Below are 18,585 nucleotides of genomic sequence, written 5' to 3'. Positions count from 1 at the left end.
TGTTTATCCATTTTTTATGTATCTATGAAATTTACTACACTGTAGGTGGTGAGCTTCATTTTCTCCAAATTGGAGGAACCTGTGATGATATTGATGAAGCTGATATACTAGTGGATGGATCTCTTTCTAAAGGAATAGAACCATCTTCAGAAGGTTCCAAGCCTTTATCAAATCCTTCAAGTCCCGGCATTTCAGGTATGATATTAAATTTTTTAATGATTTTTAAAAAATGATTAGGTATTATTTATCATTTTTCTAGTTGTTGGAAGATGTAAACATTAAAGTAAGAAGTGATTCTCAACCTGTGTGGTATGTTACTCAATATTTGTGAGGTTATCTAAGAGGTTAAAACAAACATTTCAACCATTAATGAGCTTTTAGTCTAATTAGAGGAGGGAAAAATCATATAAAAGAGAATTCATTAAGTAAGAATAAAATTAGTAGACTGGCTCATATTATTAATATTACTACTGGAATTGAAAAGCTGAAAAAAGATACTGTCACTGAGTATATATTTAGGTGGTATATTCACACATACGTTGCCCCATCCTGAATCTCTTGATAGGTTTGTTTATATTTGTTTGTTGTTTTTGCCTTTTTTTCCCCATCCTTGACCCACATTGCCCTCCAGAGCTAATTTTTCAAAAGAAGTTTTGCTAGCATGCTACTCCCTGCCGAAAAATCATTATTTGCCTTGTAGACTTTTATGAAATCATTGTAGTCTGCTTCTCAATCTCCAGTTACTTGAGTTAACCAAGATGTCTTGGTTAAGTATACAACTTGGTATAAAAAGCTAAAATACTGAATATTCTCATATTTTATAGGTTATTGGTTGAATGGAGAAGATTTTTTATATAAAGTACAGAAAAATACTTTTTAGTAGAGGAAGGATGAATTTTGTAATGAAGAAATAAATAATGTAAAGAAAGGAGATTGACATGCTGTTAATATTTACAAACTAATCAGATTTAAAAGGGTGTAGACTTTGAGAAAAAGATGTGATTTGAATTAAACTTGTAATAATTTTATAGAACTGTCATTTTTTTCATTGTGAAAATACTCTAAACCTACCAGATTTTATATTTTAGTATTTCATTAATTTTTTAAAATGAGAACAACGGCTTCTCAGCGTTTTTTAATGTTATACATTTCACTGATGTGAGTGTATGTATAGCATTTGTAAAGAAACCTAATTAGTATGAAGCACGTTATTACTCTTATAATACTAGCATGTATGCAAGATTTTCTTAACTGCCACAGAAATAGAAAAAACAATTTAATTTTTCAGTTTGTAAGTATTTCTTTACCATATAGCTTTTGACTGTTTTAGTTTTTTATTCATATGTTATGTACTTGCTGATATCTAGCATTTTATTTTGTAAAAAACAGGGTCTAAAAGTTAATTATTGGTCTGATGTACATTGGCTTGCACTTTAGTAGCACTGCTTTTCTTGCCGTCCTTATTAGGGCTAAAGTTCAGTAAGCCCTTTTCTAACAGGTTGGGTTTGGGTTTCTTCAATAGCGAGTATTGTCTCTAATTTTAAATATTTAAGTTAGAATTTTCTTCTTTGCTATTATTTAGCCAGAGTTAGTTATCTTAGTTATATATAGATACCTGAGCCCACTTCATTAACTTTCAGAATATTTGGCAAGTGTTGCAATAGAAAACATAACCATGAATTAAAACTTCATTGTCTTCTTTTTTTTTTCTTTTACACCTATTTCAAATACTACTCTCACTAATGTTAAGGAGTTGATTTATTGGTGGACCAGCCATTCACCCTTGAAATCTTGACATCTCTAGTGGAGCTAACCCGCTTTGAGACTTTGACTCCAAGGTTTTCAGCGACTGTTCCTCCATGCTGGGTAGAAGTTCAACAAGAACAGCAGCAAAGGAGGCATCCTCAGCATTTGCATCAGCAACACCATGGTGATGCTGCTCAGCATACTCGAACTTGGAAACTACAGACCGACAGGTTAAAGATTTTCCCAAGATATTTAGTTTTAAGTTCATCTTGTATATTTGTTAGAGACAACTTAGAATTCCTAGGTATATTACTGTTTATCTTTTTTTTTTTTTTTTTTGAGACAGAGTCTCACTCTGTCACCCAGGCTGGAGTGCAGTGGCACAATCTCGGCTCACTGCAGTCACTGCCTCCTGGGTTCAAGTGATTCTCCTGCCTCAGCCTCTCAAGTAGCTGGGACTACAGGCGCGCGTCACCACGTCCGGCTAATTTTTGTATTTTAGGTAGAGATGGGTTTCACTATGTTGGTCAGGCTGGTCTTGAACTCCTGATCTCAGGTGATCTACCCACCTCGGCCTCCCAAAGTGCTGGGATTATGGGCATGAGCCACCATGCCTGGCCTATTTGTCTTTTAAACTGTCTAAAAGATAAACAGTAATATACCTAGGAATTCTGTGTTGTCTCTAACAAATATTTAAGCTAATTTTTACACGTTGATGACTTTGTTCCTTCTGTTTGTCATATTGCTTTTGGAAATTGTTATATTCTTATTCTTAATTTTAGGATAAAATAATGAGAGTAATTTACTACTGTAATTAGTTTGGTCACTTAGTCCACAGATTTATTTAACAAATACTCAAATGCTTGTTTTGTATTTAATAAAAGCAGGCACTCTTATAGTCACTAGTAATATGGGTCTCATGGAATTTACCTCCTAATGGCAATAGAAAGTAAACAGATACATATACCATGCCATATGGGCATAAAAGCTATGAAGAATGTTAAAACAGAGTATGGCAATATTAGTTGTTGGATAGGTAATTGCATGTAAGTGTGAGAGAGTGAGAGAAAAAGAGAGACAATGTGTATGGTATTTTCAATATAAGGGGCCTAAGAAAGGCTTCCATGACAATAGAAATACAGAACCCTGAGGAGTATATTTTGTGAGTTCTAGGAAGAGAAATATGACCATTGTTGTTGGAGTGCTGTGAATATAAGGGAGAGTGGTAGGGAGGGAGATCCAAAGAGGTAGCTGGGTGCCAGTCATGGTCGCTCAAACCTGTAATCCTAGCACTTTGGGAAGCCAAGGCGGGTAAATCAGTTGAGGCCAGGAGTTTAAGACCAGCCTGGCCAACATGGTGAAACGCCGTCTCTACTAAAAATACAAAAAGTAGCTGGTGTGGTGGTGCGCACCTGTAATCCCAGCTACTCAGGAGGCTGAGGCAGAGAATTGCTTGATCCTGAGAGGCAGAGGCTGCAGTAAGCCAAGATTACGCTCCACTGCACTCCAGCCTGGGCTATAGAGCAAGACTCCATCTCAAAAAGAAAAAAAGAGGTAGAGGTACCTGGGAGCTGGATCATGAATGCCTTTATAAAAGGTCAGGCACGGTGGCTGACATCTGCAATCCTAGCATTTTGGGAGACTGACGCAGGAGGATCACTTGAGCCCAGGTGTTCAAGACCCACCTGGCCAATATAGGGAGACCTCGTCTCTATAAATAATAATAAAAAAATTAGCTTGACATGGTGGTATGTGCCTGTGGTCCCAGATACTTGGGAAACTGAGGTGGGAGAATCACTTGAGCCCAGGGAGTCGAGGCTGTAGTGAGCTGTGATTGTGCCACTGCACTCTGGCCTGGGTGGCAGAGTGAGACCCCATTTCGGGGGGGGAAGAAAAAAAGACTTTCATGCTACATGAGATGGGAAAGTGTTAGCAGGTTTGAATACAGGAGTGATGTGGTATAATTTATATTTTACAAAGATTACTTTGACTTTGTATTTAGAATGATGGTTGTGGTGGGGAGGGCAGTGATAGAATGGTTCTAGTTTGGTTGCTGTTGTGCTAATTCAGGAATGCTGATGGCAGCTTGGACCATTGTGATAGTGATGGAGGTAGTGAAAAGAGTGGTTAGATTCTGGATATAATTTGGAGGTACAAGGAATAGAATTTGCTGATGTATTGAACATACTGTGTGAGAGGGGAGAATAAAGGATAGCTTTCAGGTTTTGGCCTGAGTTCACTGAAAAATGAAGTTTCTGTTTACTGAGATTCGGAAGTGGGTTTTTTCATAATGAGTTTGAGATGTCTAGTAGACATTTGGATATGAGCCTTAAATTTAGTGGAGGAGTTTTGAGATTTTCATTTTCCAGCATATATATAGCATTTAAAACCCAAGAATGAGTATATATAAGAAATGCAATAAATTGTTATTTTGAAATGAAGATTCTGGGACCCTACTCATAGATCTAGGGTGGGTACCAGGAATTTGCAGGTAATTCACATTAAATCGTTCACACTTTGAGGAATAAGAATTTATTGGTATGTGCAAGTCTCAAGGCAGGTGTAGATTTCTAAAGTAAGATCATTCATTGCCCTTTGTTTAACCTTCTCCATTGGAGCTATTTTATCTCTTGATCCAATTGAGAAACACTAGATTTTGTTGGAAGCTGCAAAGCAAAAAGTAGGAAAGGTGACCTTAATGATAATATGGTTGTGGCTGAAGAAAGATTTTTGCTTTATTTAGCATTTTTCCCCTTATTTGACAGCAACAGCTGGGATGAACATGTATTTGAATTAGTACTACCTAAAGCTTGTATGGTTGGACATGTGGACTTCAAATTCGTTTTGAACTCAAACATCACCAATATTCCACAGATACAAGTGACACTGCTGAAAAATAAAGCTCCAGGATTAGGGAAAGTCAATGGTAAGAATGTATCAAAATTTATCGTTGAAGATTTTATTTTGTGGTTGATTTCTGAAAACTAATTTTCAACTTGGCTAAGTTTTGTGTCCCTTTCTGCCCCTCATTGCCATTTGCCTGCTCTACTTTTTGTGATTTTATTTAGAAAAGTAATTCAGAGAACATTTCAAAACTTTTCAGTGACCCAGTAATGTTCAGAATTGCATAAACTTGAATCATATAATTATGCTTTTTTGGAAGTGAGATTAGTTCTCTTGTAAATTAGTTTGACTTTTAGCATTACTAGCTTTATGTATTTCTTTTCCTAGGAGAAAACTTAATTGTGAATAGAACTGTTATGGAAGTTACTTTTAAGGTTATTAGTGAAGCCAGCCTTTCACATAATGCTAAAAAATACACTCATTTTTATCTTTCTTACAAGTTCAGAATTTGTTGCACTGAGTTATTAAGGTAGATTATACACATTTAGCATGGTTAGAAACTAGGTGTTACTACTCAGTGTTTTCTCTTTAATAAGTTAAAGAGGCTGGGGATAATTTCACGGCAAAATGGCAACTTAACTCCAGTTTCAAACATTAAAACTTGAAAATTTTCCTTTTTGAAAAATTACATATACGTCTGGCACTCTCTGTCTGTGGGTTTCACATCCCAGGAGTCAACCAACCTCAGAAACAACCAATCATGGATTGAAAATACTATGGGGGGAAAAAAATAAAAAAAATTACAACAATAAGAAAATATACAAATAAAAAGTAGTATTAGACCACATGTGGTGGCTCATGCCTATAATCCCAGCATTTTGAGAGGCCAAGGCAGGAGGATCACTTTAGCTCAGGAATTTGAGACCAGCCTGGGAAGTATAGCAAGCACATGTCTACAAAAATTTTTTTAAAAAATTAGTTGGGTGTGGTGGTGCACACCTGTGATGCTACTCAGGTGGCAGTACTCATGAGGCTGAGGCAGGAGGATCACTTGAGCCCAGGATTTGGAGGTTACAGTGAGCTATGACTGCACCACTGCACTCCAGCCTAGGTGACAGAGTGAGACTCATAAATAAATAGTATTTGCATGGCATTCACATTGTATTAGGTTTTATTAGTAAACTAAAGATGATTAAAAGTATACGGGAGGATATGAATAAGGTTATATACAAATATTATGCCATTTTATATAAGAGACTGGAACATCTGTGGATTTTGACATCTGTGGGGGTCCTGGAACTAATCCCCCACAGATACTGAGGGATGGATGATTATATGTGTGTCTGTGTATTTATGTGAGTCTGTGTGTATATGGATATGTTCATATGTGTTCAGCCTTTTGACAGATTTTGAATTAATTGGGTGGAGGACTCAGGATTTGTTAGTGTCAAAGCTCTGCAAGTGCTTGTACCATGCAGCCTAGGGTAAGAACTTTTAGTTTAGTTGCCAGCAGATTGTTTCTTTAGGCAAATATTTTATTACCATTAAAAGAGAGAAGAATGTATAAAACAATTGAATCAAAATTTTCCTCCAACCATTTTATAGCATCTGTGATGAAAATCACACAAGTTCCCAAGTTAACAGGAAATTTTAGATTTTTCAGGCACATAAATCATTGATATTAAAGAAAATTAAGCTTACTAATATTTTTATCCTCTAGAAACAGCAGTAGATAGGCAGATCACCTTTCCTTTGTCTCCAGCTCTTAACATTGAAGTGGAACAAAATGGGAAACCGTCCCTGGTTGATTTGAATGAAGAAATGCAGCACATGGATGTAGAGGAATCACAGTGTGAGTTAAATTATAGAGCTGTTGTCCATGACAGTAAAAGGAGTAGTGATCTGAATGCAACATGTTGGGCAAGATTTCCTTATGGCTTGCAAAAACTTGGTTTCAAGAACACAATTAAAAAATAACCTATAATTCTGCTTTGGCAATATGCTTTAACTTTCAGCTCATCTTTTGTGACCACAGCTGCGCTAATGCATTCTTGGTTTTTAATATCTTGGGATTTGAAATCAAGTCGTGGTTTATAATTTTTTTGAAAATAAAGGTGAACTGTAAAATAATATGGGAATGGAAAGCAACATAACAAATAATTGATTATAGTTCCTTAGCATGACAATTAATTCTTATTTTAACACATTCTAAGTATGATATTTTGTGTGGTGGTATTATATGTAAATGGGATATTTGCTTATTAAATATTACATTTTAAATGAATGAATCTAAAAGAAAAATATGTATTTTTCTTTTTAGGTCTTAGATTATGTCCATTTTTGGAGGATCATAAAGAAGACATTCTATGTGGGCCAGTATGGCTTGCTAGTGGCCTTGATCTATCAGGGCATGCTGGAATGTTGACGTTAACAAGCCCCAAACTTGTTAAAGGTGAAGTAATATATTTTACAAAAGCAGAATTAATAATACCACAGTTGTAAAAAAGATGAAAAAAAAACTGATCTCAAAAAAAATAAGATTGTTGTCTTTGGGACTTTCGTTCGAAATCTCATCAGTTTTCTGGTAGCTGAGGTCATTTCCTGTCGTAAAGTAACTATGGTTATCTGATCCTACTTTTTGTGTTTTAGAGGTCTCAGTGCTTTTTGAAAAAACGTTGAAGAAATGACTACAGGATGACTTAGTGTGACATAACAGAGCTCTTTTGAGTAAGCAGACATTATGTTCTGCCATTTTTACCCTTCCCATCACATCAGAGTCCCGTCTCTTCAGAGTTTTATTATATATTATTACAGTATCTTCCCTTAAAAGAGGTTTTTTGTTTGTTTTTGTTTTTTTGAGACAGTCTCATTCTGTCACCCAGGCTGGAGTGTAGTGGCGCGATCTTTGCTCACTGCAACCTCCACCTCCCAGGTTCAAGTGATTCTCTTGCTTCAGCTTTCCAAGTAGCAGGGATTACGCCCAGCTAATTTTTGTAGTTTTAGTAGAGATGGGGTTTCACCATGTTGGCCAAGCTGGTCTGGAACTCCTGACCTCAAATCATCGGCCCACCTTGGCCTCCCAAAGTGTTGGGATTACAGGCGTCAGCCACCGCACCTGGCCAAGAGAGGTTTTTGTTTTTTTTTTGGAGACAGAGTCTTGCTCTGTCACCCAGGTTGGAGTGCAGTGCTATGATCTCAGCTTGCTGCAACACCCACCTCCCAGGCTCAAGCAGTTCTCGTGCCTCAGCCTTCTGAGTAGCTGGGACTACAGGCATGTGCCACAACGCCTGGCTAATTTTTTGTTGTGTTAATGGAGGCGGGGTTTCATCATGTTGCCCAGGGTGGTCTCGAACTCTTGAGCCCAGCCAATCTGCCTGCCTCGGTCACCCAAAGTGTTAGGATTGCAGACGTGAGCCACCACTCCAGGCCAAAAGAGGATTTTTATTAGAAGAGCTTCGACAGTATCATATAAAATGATTTGAGTGTCATAAACAAATGCAGATTATAATGAATGTTTTAAGATAATAGGCTATCATGTTGATAATTTAGAAAAATCAGTAGTAGGACGTTTTCAGCTTTTGTATTCTGGGCGTGAATTAAAAAAAGCCAACACAAAATGACTAGTCCAATTGTTAAAGAAATTTGGGGTGGGGTGGGATGTAGAGATCCTTCTCTAACCCAAGAAAATAGCTGACCAACTATATATCAACTATTTACATTTGTGTACATTTGCTTCCTAATGTTTGTCCACATTCACACATAACCATTTAATTGCAGACATAGTACAGGTCAAGTATCCCTTATCTGAAATGCTTGGGACCAGAAGTGTTTCAGATTTCAGATTTTTTTTCTGGTTTTGGAATATTTGTGTTATACTTAACTAGTTCGGTATTCCTAATCCAAAAATCCAAAATATGAAATGTTCCAATGAGCATTTCCTTTTAGCATCATATCAGCTCTCAAAGAGTTTTGCATTTTGGAGCATTTTGGATTTTCAGATTAGGGATACTCAGCCTGTATATATGCAAGTTTTGTGCTTTCTTATTAGGTTTTCGAGATGTTATGTGTTAGGTTTCATGCTGGGATATAGTAGTGAACAAAAACTCATCTCAAATTGTTTAGATTATAAGTTTTGTTCAATGAGAGTGTGAATCTTAAATTTTTATGTGGAAATAGGAATATTGGTGTTTTTAAAAATTTTTTATTTTTAGAGACACAGTCTCCCTGTGTTGCCCAGGCTGGTCTCCAACTCCTGGGCTCAAGGGATCCTCCTACCTTGGCCTCCCAGAGTGTTAGGATTACAGGTGTGAGCCACCACGTCTGGTCAAAAATACTGATTTTGACAAAATGGAGTGTAGAATTACATGGCATGTGTTTGGAAAGTATTAATTTTCTTAGAATATACTAAGATATTTTTTTCCATAAAATTCTCCCCAACATCTTTGAAACTGAACAAGATAAGTGCTAAGTTTTTTTGGACGAGTAAAGGGGTAACGTTGGCCAAAGAAATTTTGAAACAGAATGTCAGATACCACAACATAGAGAATAGTACAGTAGTGTTAAGAAAAATGTAACAGTGTAGTGCTAGCACAGCAGGCAGGTAGCTAAGTAGAGTGATAGCATTTATAATCATGAAAGATTTAATACCTGGTAATGCAACAATAGACTGATAGTTTGCTGGCAGATGTAGTAATTTGATGATAATTAAGAAATGTATTTTATATATAGATTGTGTAGTATGATCCCAGTTTAGTTAATATCACATACTAGTGATAATAGTTATTTGAGTGTTGTTTTTTTTTTCTTTTTGAGACGGAGTCTTGCTTGTCGCCCAGGCTGGAGTGCAATGGCGCCATCTTGGCTCACGGCAAGCTCCGCTTCCTGGGTTCACGCCATTCTCCTGCCTCAGCCTCCTGAGTAGCTGGGACTACAGGCGCCTGCCACCACGCCCCACTAATTTTTTTTGTATTTTTAGTAGAGACGGGGTTTCACTGTGTCAGCCAGGATGGTCTCGATCTCCTGACCTTGTGATCTGCCTGCCTCACCCTCCCAAAGTGCTGGGATTACAGGCGTGAGCCACCAGGCCCGGCCTATTTGAGTGCTTTCTTTGTGTCAAGCACAGTTAACAGTGGTTTAGTTAACTCTGAGGTAGGAACTATTAGTCTTATTTTACATTAGAAGAAACTGAGCCACAGAGAGGATAATTTGTCATGTGCCTAATAAATGGCAGAGCCATTATTCAAACCCAGATAGTGACACCAAAGCCTGCATGCACATTTTTAACTGTCATCACTATAATGCTATGTGTATATGTGCACATATATATGGATGTGTGTACATGTATGCATAAGAAGACTGGATGGATATATGTTCTGTAATTATCTGGATGATAGCTTAATGACAGTTGTGTGTGTGTGTGTGTGTGTAGTTTACAACATTTTTACCATTAAAATGAATAATATTGGGGAAAAAACATGCCAAATGTTTATCTCAGTTAGTCAAAGATAATGGTTTTATACTATTCATATCATTCCTTTGTTCGTTGTTTTTTGCTGACAGCATGTGAAGGTGGTTCAACTTTCTTCTGCTCAAACAGTATAATTTGAAAGTTCTGGCCTACTTTACTTTTTGTGGAGTTAGTTGTTGATCTTGTTCTATGAAGATGAAAAACAGTGGAATTTATTGGTGATTCAGTTATTTTCCCCATTCTACTCCACTTCTCTAGGTATGGCAGGAGGAAAATATCGTTCATTTTTAATCCATGTCAAGGCAGTGAATGAAAGAGGAACAGAAGAGATTTGTAATGGTGGTATGCGTCCTGTAGTAAGGCTTCCATCCCTAAAACACCACAGTAACAAGGGTTATTCACTTGCTTCACTTTTGGCTAAAGTTGCAGCAGGCAAGGTATGAAACTGTCATTTTGAATAATAACAATACAGTTTTAAACATTGTGGATCAGATTTAACACACTATTAGAAGTAGTGTGACCCTTCAATGATGTTTTACTATACACTTGTTTTGTTTGTATTTTTTCTTTGGAGTGACTTAAATATATTTGGGAAGAAGAATGTTTTGAGTTAACTTTATTATTTCATTTTATTTATTTTAGAGTTTTGAGACGGGGTCTCACTCTTTCCCCTAGGCTGGAATGCAGTGGCGCAAACTCGGCTCACTGCAACCTCTGCCTCCCAGATTCAAGCCATCCTCCCACCTCAACTTCCCTAGTAGCTGGGATCACAGGCGTGTGCCACCACGCCCAGCTAATTTTTGTCTTTGTAGTAGAGATGGGGTTTCACCATACTGACCAGGCTGGTCTCAACTCCTAACCTCAGGTGATCTGCCCACCTTGGCCTCTCAAAGTGCTGGGCTTACAGGCATGAGCCACCGCACCCAGCCTGAATTAACTTTAGGCAAATTACCTAGCTTTTATAATGTATACTGAATAGGGAGTAATTGTTAGCAGATATTTCCCTTTATAATTATTTTAGACCATAATATTTATTTTGTTTGGTATTCTTTGTATGCCCTCTATTGGCAACTCGCAATCTTGTTTTTGGTGACTGTTTGGGAGTATACAGAAAGAGAAGTTGGGGAATAATTTTAAGACAGGTTCTAATCCTCATGGTTGATTTTCTGAAAGTAGCTGTGAACCGTGCAGCTGTTTACAATTGACTTATCTTGGATTTCCTGGAACTCAGGAAGGAGGTTTTGTTTATCATCATTATTTATAAGGAATCATACTGATACTGATCAGTAATACCAGTCATCTTACATATATATAGGTCTTCCAGTTTTTCAAGGATGTCTGTGTACTTTATCTGATGTAATCTTTGTTATAACTCTGAAGTAGGCATAGCAGGTTCTGTTACCTCCCTTTTTTAAATATTGAAAGTGAACCTTAGCGATTGGGGAGCCTGACATATCTCACGTAGTTATTTTATTTTATTGTATTTATTTATTATTATTATTATTATTATTATTATTATTATTATTATTATTATTTTTGAGACAGAGTCTTGCTGTGTTGCCCAGGCTGGAGTGCAGTGATGTGATCTCAGCTCACTGCAGCCTCCACCCCCTGAGTTCAAGTGAATCTCTTGACTTAGCCTCCCAAGTAGCGGGATTAAAGGCACTTGCCACCATGCTTGGCTAACTTTTGTATTTTTTGGTAGAGATGGGGTTTCACTGTGTTGATCAGGCTGTTCTCGAACTCCTGAGTTCAAGTGATCTGTCTGCCTCGGCCTCCCAAAGCTCTGGGATTACAGGCCTGAGCCACCGCACCCAGCGGGAATTGGACTCAGGACTTTGGTTTTATCATCTGTAATCATTGGGTTATTGCCTTTAAAGTAGTGGCTGTCTTTCTTTTTTTCCCCTATTATAATTCTGGAGAAAATTAGTCATTTACTGAATATGATGGTACAAGCTATCATTTTAATTTGAGATTGATGTTTTGATGGCCACAATTCAGTTATCTTCCTTTATTTTATAACTTTAATAGTAAATGATTTTTAGTTTAGTTTATTTTTTAAAATTCATTATTATTTGTAATGTTTAGGAAAAATCGTCTAATGTTAAGAATGAAAATACAAGTGGCACCCGTAAATCTGAAAACCTCCGGGGCTGTGATTTACTTCAAGAGGTCTCAGTCACCATTCGAAGATTTAAGAAAACTTCAATTTCTAAGGAAAGGTAATTTCATTGCATTATCTTGCTATTCTTACAGTAATGAAAGTGCAAAACATACCAACACACACATACACAAATATAAAAATCTTTTACCTGAAAATTTTTTTTTGTCCGTTTTTCTTAAATAATTATAATCTTGATGAGAGTATGAGTTGTCTTTATACTTCATTGGTTTATCTCTATTGTGTGCACAGTGCTTGTTGTATAACAGGAATGGATGATAGTTATTAATTTGACACGTACTCGTCAGGCAAGGGAGCGTGTATCTATAGTCCCAGCTACTCAAGACGTCGGGGTAGGATGATCACTTGAACCCAGGAGTTTGAGTCCAGCCTGGACAACAGAGGGACACCAAATCTCTGGAGAAAAAAAACAAAACAAAAAGAAATTATACACATTCCATGTTACATTACAACACATTATTGTAAATGTAATTTTTAAAAAAAATTTCTACAAACGAAATACTTGACATATAGCTATTGATTGTTTTAAAATGTACTTGAGATGTTCATGATTTAAAATGAAATATTGCATTACCAGCCAGGTTGTGATAGCTTTAGTTGTTCTGTTTTGGTTGGTAATGTGTTTATATTTTCTTTTTTTGTAGAGTGCAACGATGTGCCATGTTACAGTTTTCAGAATTTCATGAGAAGCTTCTTAATACTCTTTGCAGAAAAACAGATGATGGCCAGATCACAGAACATGCCCAGAGCCTTGTGTTGGATACTCTCTGTTGGTTAGCCGGAGTTCATTCAAATGGACCTGGAAGGTTAATAATTAAAATTTTGCTTACCACTGTTGATTGCCATTTAGATGTTATGATTGCAAGTTCAGGATGAGTCTAAATGTCTGCTGTTGTTTTGCAGCTCAAAGGAAGGAAATGAGAGCCTACTTTCAAAAACACGAAAATGTCTGTCAGACATCGTACGTGTTTGCTTCTTTGAGGCAGGACGAAGTATAGCCCATAAGTGTGCCCGATTTCTAGCCTTGTGCATTAGGTTGGTATGTTTTTAAGTTGAAAGCGTACTTTCTAGGTACACCTGCAATTTAGTGGGTGATACCTTGTTTATAGTGTGATTTGATCCTTGTTTAATGTATGTATAATTTAAGAGAATTTCAAAAGTTGATGAACATTGTTGATAATCTTAACAAGAATTTTGGGTTTTTAGGGGAAATTGTCATGTTAAATAAGTCTATTTAACTTTTAAGAAAAGAAGTCTGCTGAGCTTCTCTGCCTGTTAGTAGCAGTTTGGAGAATTTGGCAACGGAACTCTTACACCCCTTTCACTCCTACTTTCCTTGGTTGTCTTTTCTTGCCCTAAAGTGTTTTCTCTGTTATGTAACAATCTTACCGATTTTTTTTTTGTAGCATTGTGCAGACCCTTTTTTTCTAAACCCTGAAACAAATTAGAACAGTCTGCCCTGATCCCCAGGGCGTGTGTCCCAAGACCCCTCCCCTCCCCAGTGGATACCTGAAACTGTAGCTAGTACTGAGCCATATATATAGTATTGTTTTTTCCTATATATACATACCTGCAGTAAAGTTTAATTTATAAACTAGGCATACTAAGAGATTAACAATAACTACTAATAAAATAGAACAGTTATAATAATATACTATGATAAAAGTTATATGAATGTGGTCTCTCAACATATCTTATTGTACTGTACTCACCTGTGTTTGGACCGCACTTGACCGTGTGTAACTGAAACTTTAGAAATTGAAACTGCATATACGGGTTCTTAATGTTTAAAGATTCCTACTTGCTACTGTATCTAGGAAGTGTCTAAGAGCTAATGGTCAGTATTGACTGTTGTAAAGATAATGGTTTAATGCATAAGAAAATATTTACAATGATTCTTAGTTATAATCAGTCCCCGCTATCTTTTGGTATTTTATATAGCTTTAAGGCAGGTTTTTCTTTTAATCGGTATAGAATACATTTTAAAGATTTTTAGGTACCACAGCAGGTTTGGGGTTGAATTTGGACCTTGAGTAATGTCTTTACAATTTTTCTTTTTAAAAATTTTTCAGTAATGGCAAATGTGACCCATGTCAACCAGCATTTGGATCTGTTCTTTTGAAGGCTTTACTTGATAATATGTCGTTTTTACCTGCAGCAGCAACTGGTGGTATGTAAAATTAATTTAATCACAAATAGTTATAGTCATATGGAGCATCTCATATGTATACTTAGGATTATTTCATAACTATTTTTTCTCTATTAAAGTTCACTTTTCTGTAGCTTATCTGTATTTTTTGAAGGGATCAATAGATTGTGGCTGGGTGGGCATATACTCCGTCAATAGTACTCCAAGGAAAAGGTTCATGGAGCAGTTACGTTAATATCAAGTCATCTCAATTCATAACTGTTTTTCTGTACTTCATTACAATCATTGAGTTGTTTGGTTGTTTACTGACTGTAACAGATCAGATGTCAGAAACTAGAATTCCAGCATGTGCCAGGGAGGTGACCTAAATAAGTAAAACGGTCCAGGTGTCATTGCACATGCATATGTTTTGTGTGATTGGTAGGGACTGTGGCAAACTGGAATTTCCTAAAAGGGGCCAGTGTTTTTTTTTGTTTTTTTTTTTTTAAAGCACCTGAGGACTCTGTGGAAATGCCTTTGAAGAATGAATGTAATTGGAGGTAGAGAGTAGAATGATGGATACCAGAGTCTGGGAGGGTGAGTGGGATTTGAAGAGAGGTTGATAAATTAGTATGAATATATGGTTAGAAGAAATAAGTTCTAGTGTTTGATAGCATAGTAGGGTGACTGTAATTTGTGGTATATTTCAGAATAGTTAAAAGATTTAAAGATCTTTTATCTTCAAAATGCAGAGAGGTGACGGATATCCTAAATACCCTGATTTGATCATTGTGCATTGCATACATATTTCAAAACATCACATATACCCCCTATATATGTGCAATTATTATGTATCAAAAAAGAATGAATGTAGTTATCAAGTAGGAATTCATAAAGCAGTTCTCTAAAATAGCACATATATAAGGTAATGAAGATTTTTAAAGATTCTTACTGTTTTTGCTAGTACATGGTGTTACTGTGAAGGGCTACTAATTTGGTCTTTTAAGCCAAATTTTATTTATTGATAGACATTTTTCACCATCTATTTTATTAAAAAACAAACCATTCAGGCTGGGCACAGTGGCTGACACTTGTAATCCCAGCACTTTGGGAGGCCATGGAGGGAGGATTGCTTGAGGCCAGGAGTTTAAAAAAACAACCCATTCAACAAGTTACCTCAGTGAGTTATATATTTCATAAAGATTTCATCTTTGTGTTAAACAAAAAAAATGCTTGTTTAGAGTTGTTAAAAAGTTATATCATTTTCTTAATCTAGATAAAGCATGTTTATATTTACATTGAACATATTTTGGCTACAACCATTAACTATGGAGTAGAACATTTTGACTCAGTTGCTCATTACGATAGTCTCTAATGTTTAAAACCTTCTTAAGGATAATTTTAAAGTTAGGACGCTTAAGTTTTGGCATGTATGTAGCAGTTAATAAAAAAAAGTAAAAATACACTGTCATGATATCTTTTAAGCAATGTTGATCTGTACCTAACGCATTATAGAATAATTTTATTCCCCATTCATTTACTAAAATGGGCTGTTTGAAGCTTACTGCCATCCACTATTTTTAAAAGTTTAGTACAGAGAAACAGTATGTTGGTAAGGATGATTTGAAGGACCTGCAGTCTCCTCACTTTTTCAGCTATTTTGAAGTGTCCCTCAGAGGCATCTCACATTATTATACACCTAAATAAATACACATTATTATACACCTAAATGACTTTATAAAACTCTCCAGAAATATTTGAAATTCTTAGTGTAAGACTGTGCCTCAGTGTGTTGTTTATATTTTAAGTGTCCTCTTTGATCCCTCCAAGGAGTTATCTTTGTAAATTGCCCATAAGATTGTCTTTCCAGAAAAGGGAATATCTTTCTAGCAAAAGGAAGTATTCTGATAAATAGGTAATCTTAAATTCTCATTGTTAGAGGAAAAGGAGGAAAAAGAAACATTTATTTTGTTGTTGTTGTTTCCAGGTTCTGTCTATTGGTATTTTGTCTTACTGAATTATGTGAAAGATGAAGATCTGGCTGGGTGCAGTACAGCTTGTGCATCTTTGCTTACTGCAGTGTCCAGACAGTTACAGGACAGGCTAACACCAATGGAGGCTTTACTTCAGACAAGGTATTTTAGTATATCTAATGACTAATAATAGGCATCTCTGAGTATGATCCCGCTTTTGCAGAGAACTGTTATTTAATATATATATATATGCTGAAAACAGTCTTTTTCTTACAAAAATGTTTAGTTTATACCTTACTTTTTCCATATGATAATAGCCTGAGGTTTTACTTTCTTGTTTTCTCAGAAATTACTGTTTTTTTTTTTTTTTTTTTTTTTTGGAGATGGTATTTTGTTCTTGTTGCCCAGGCTGGAGTGCAGTGGCATGATCTCGGCTCACCACAACCTCCGTCTCCCAGGTTCAAGCGATTCTCCTGCCTCAGCCTCCCGAGCAGCAGGGATTACAGGCATGCACCACCAGGCCTGGCTAATTTTGTATGTTTAGTAGAGACGGGGTTTCTCCATGTTGGTCAGGCTGTTCGTGAACTACCAACCTCAGTTGATCCGCCCGCCTCAGCCTCCCAAAGTGCTGGGATTACAGGCATGAGCCACCCTGCCTGGCCAGAAATTACTCTTTAACAGTTTGATAAATCCTTATGATGGTTATTCAGAGGGCTAATTTTATTTAATAATGAAAAGTGGTATTCCCTGCTAATGGAAGAAGAATGTAATGTGTCTGTTTCTCTGTGCACTTTATAGGTGGAATTATGTGAGTCACTTATTGTCCCATAACTAGTATTCTTCTACCTGCTACTTATATTTCAAAACTTTTAACATGATGAATTAAGCAATAGCAAAAGGTTAGATTTAAGTTCTTGCCTGATTGTCTACGTTTGAAGTAAGGCATTCCTTTATTTAGAGCAGTGATTTTATAATTTCCTAGGTTAGATGTTCTGATTTTGATGACATTTTACTCAAAGCCTTTGTACTTGAGGCTATGTCGTAGTGATTCAGGGGAGAGAATGGTGCCTGATATCCCTCGCTTCAATCTGCAGGTGGCAGTCTTAGTACCTTAGTTGCCAGCTTATTGGAATCACATTTGTTGAGTCTCTGGACAGTGTCTTTTAGAGTATAGATTGCAGGGAACATAGTTGAGATTCACTGAATTTGATGGGTCAAATCTAGTCAGCACTGTTAGTCAGACTGCTTTTAAAACTAAGTAAAGGTAATTTGTTAATTAGATGGCTGAAAGGAAAATTGTTAGTGCATTATTTTATTTTTCAGATATGGATTATATAGCTCACCATTTGATCCAGTCCTCTTTGATTTGGAGATGAGTGGCTCTTCTTGTAAAAATGTTTATAACAGCAGCATTGGTGTCCAGTCAGATGAAATTGATTTATCAGATGTCCTTTCAGGTAGTGATTTCTTTTATTAAAGGAAATTCTGAATGTTGTATCTTGGATTTAAGTTGCCATTTGACTTAATAGATTATAGTCATGATGTTTTGTCTTTAGAAAGCTAAAATTCCTTAGAACTTATCATATGAATTATTAAAATGTTTCCTAGAAGTTCTTAACTTCCTCTTTCCCTCTGAAGAAAATCCCAGTATATTAAAGTCATATTTGAAAGGGTTGTGACTTTAATTTTTTGTTTTTGTTAATGCATTTTATTTCAGTGTGATTTTAATGCTTATAAGAGACTATTTAAAATTTATTTGTTGTAGCCTTTTCAGTTTTATTTGATGTATCTTTGCTGCCTCTATAAAGTTAAAGAACATTTCCTATTTAAAAAATACAAAATTAGTAATATATACTTACTGTAATAAGTAAGGATGCACAAACAAAAGATAATTTTCTGCATCTGTCACTTTCTTGAGGTAAGCTTTGTATACATTACATATATCCTTTTATACTTTCTGAAGAATGTTTTTTGGATGTATGCATGACATTATTTGTATAATCTTTTTAAGTGCTAAAATTTGCGGTTTACTTTTGTTAGATAAAAGAGTGACCATTTCATTTTTTTCTTCCATCTAATTGCACTTATTGCAAATGTTGTTAGGATACAAAAATGTTAGAAAATTTGCAAACAGATAAAGGTAATAACCAGATACAAATAAATTTTGAGAGAGAAGTTCAATTTTATTGAAAAGTAACTTATGAGGTGTAATAAAAGCAAAATAAAAAAAAATCAAATACAAAAA

General features: G+C 36.0%; 1 protein-coding gene across 23 annotated transcripts in view; it reads left to right on the top strand.

Moving 5' to 3' along the window:
* The window catches only part of BIRC6 (baculoviral IAP repeat containing 6), a 258,994-nt gene that overhangs the window by 71,318 nt on the left and 169,091 nt on the right, over positions 1 to 18,585 (top strand). For 13 of the 23 annotated variants that reach the window (XR_002913821.2, XM_054548244.1, XM_063713732.1 and 10 more), the window contains 12 exons: positions 46 to 195; positions 1,751 to 1,976; positions 4,512 to 4,672; positions 6,311 to 6,442; positions 6,911 to 7,042; positions 10,316 to 10,494; positions 12,146 to 12,279; positions 12,884 to 13,045; positions 13,143 to 13,274; positions 14,312 to 14,409; positions 16,355 to 16,502; positions 17,664 to 17,797. Coding sequence is in view for 22 of the 23 variants with exons in the window: in XM_054548244.1 (XP_054404219.1) it covers positions 46 to 195; positions 1,751 to 1,976; positions 4,512 to 4,672; positions 6,311 to 6,442; positions 6,911 to 7,042; positions 10,316 to 10,494; positions 12,146 to 12,279; positions 12,884 to 13,045; positions 13,143 to 13,274; positions 14,312 to 14,409; positions 16,355 to 16,502; positions 17,664 to 17,797 (1,788 nt within the window). In the remaining variant the exon portion in view is untranslated. The remainder of the gene's footprint in view (positions 1 to 45; positions 196 to 1,750; positions 1,977 to 4,511; positions 4,673 to 6,310; positions 6,443 to 6,910; positions 7,043 to 10,315; positions 10,495 to 12,145; positions 12,280 to 12,883; positions 13,046 to 13,142; positions 13,275 to 14,311; positions 14,410 to 16,354; positions 16,503 to 17,663; positions 17,798 to 18,585) is intronic. The other 10 variants (XM_063713735.1, XM_024242161.2, XM_063713734.1 and 7 more) reach the window with 2 other exon arrangements.

The sequence above is a fragment of the Pongo abelii genome, chromosome 12 (genome assembly GCF_028885655.2).
Source record: "Pongo abelii isolate AG06213 chromosome 12, NHGRI_mPonAbe1-v2.0_pri, whole genome shotgun sequence".
NCBI classification, from domain to species: Eukaryota; Metazoa; Chordata; class Mammalia; order Primates; family Hominidae; genus Pongo; species Pongo abelii.
Note: the sequence above shows the minus strand (reverse complement) of the source record. Positions and strands in the feature narration are given on the sequence as shown.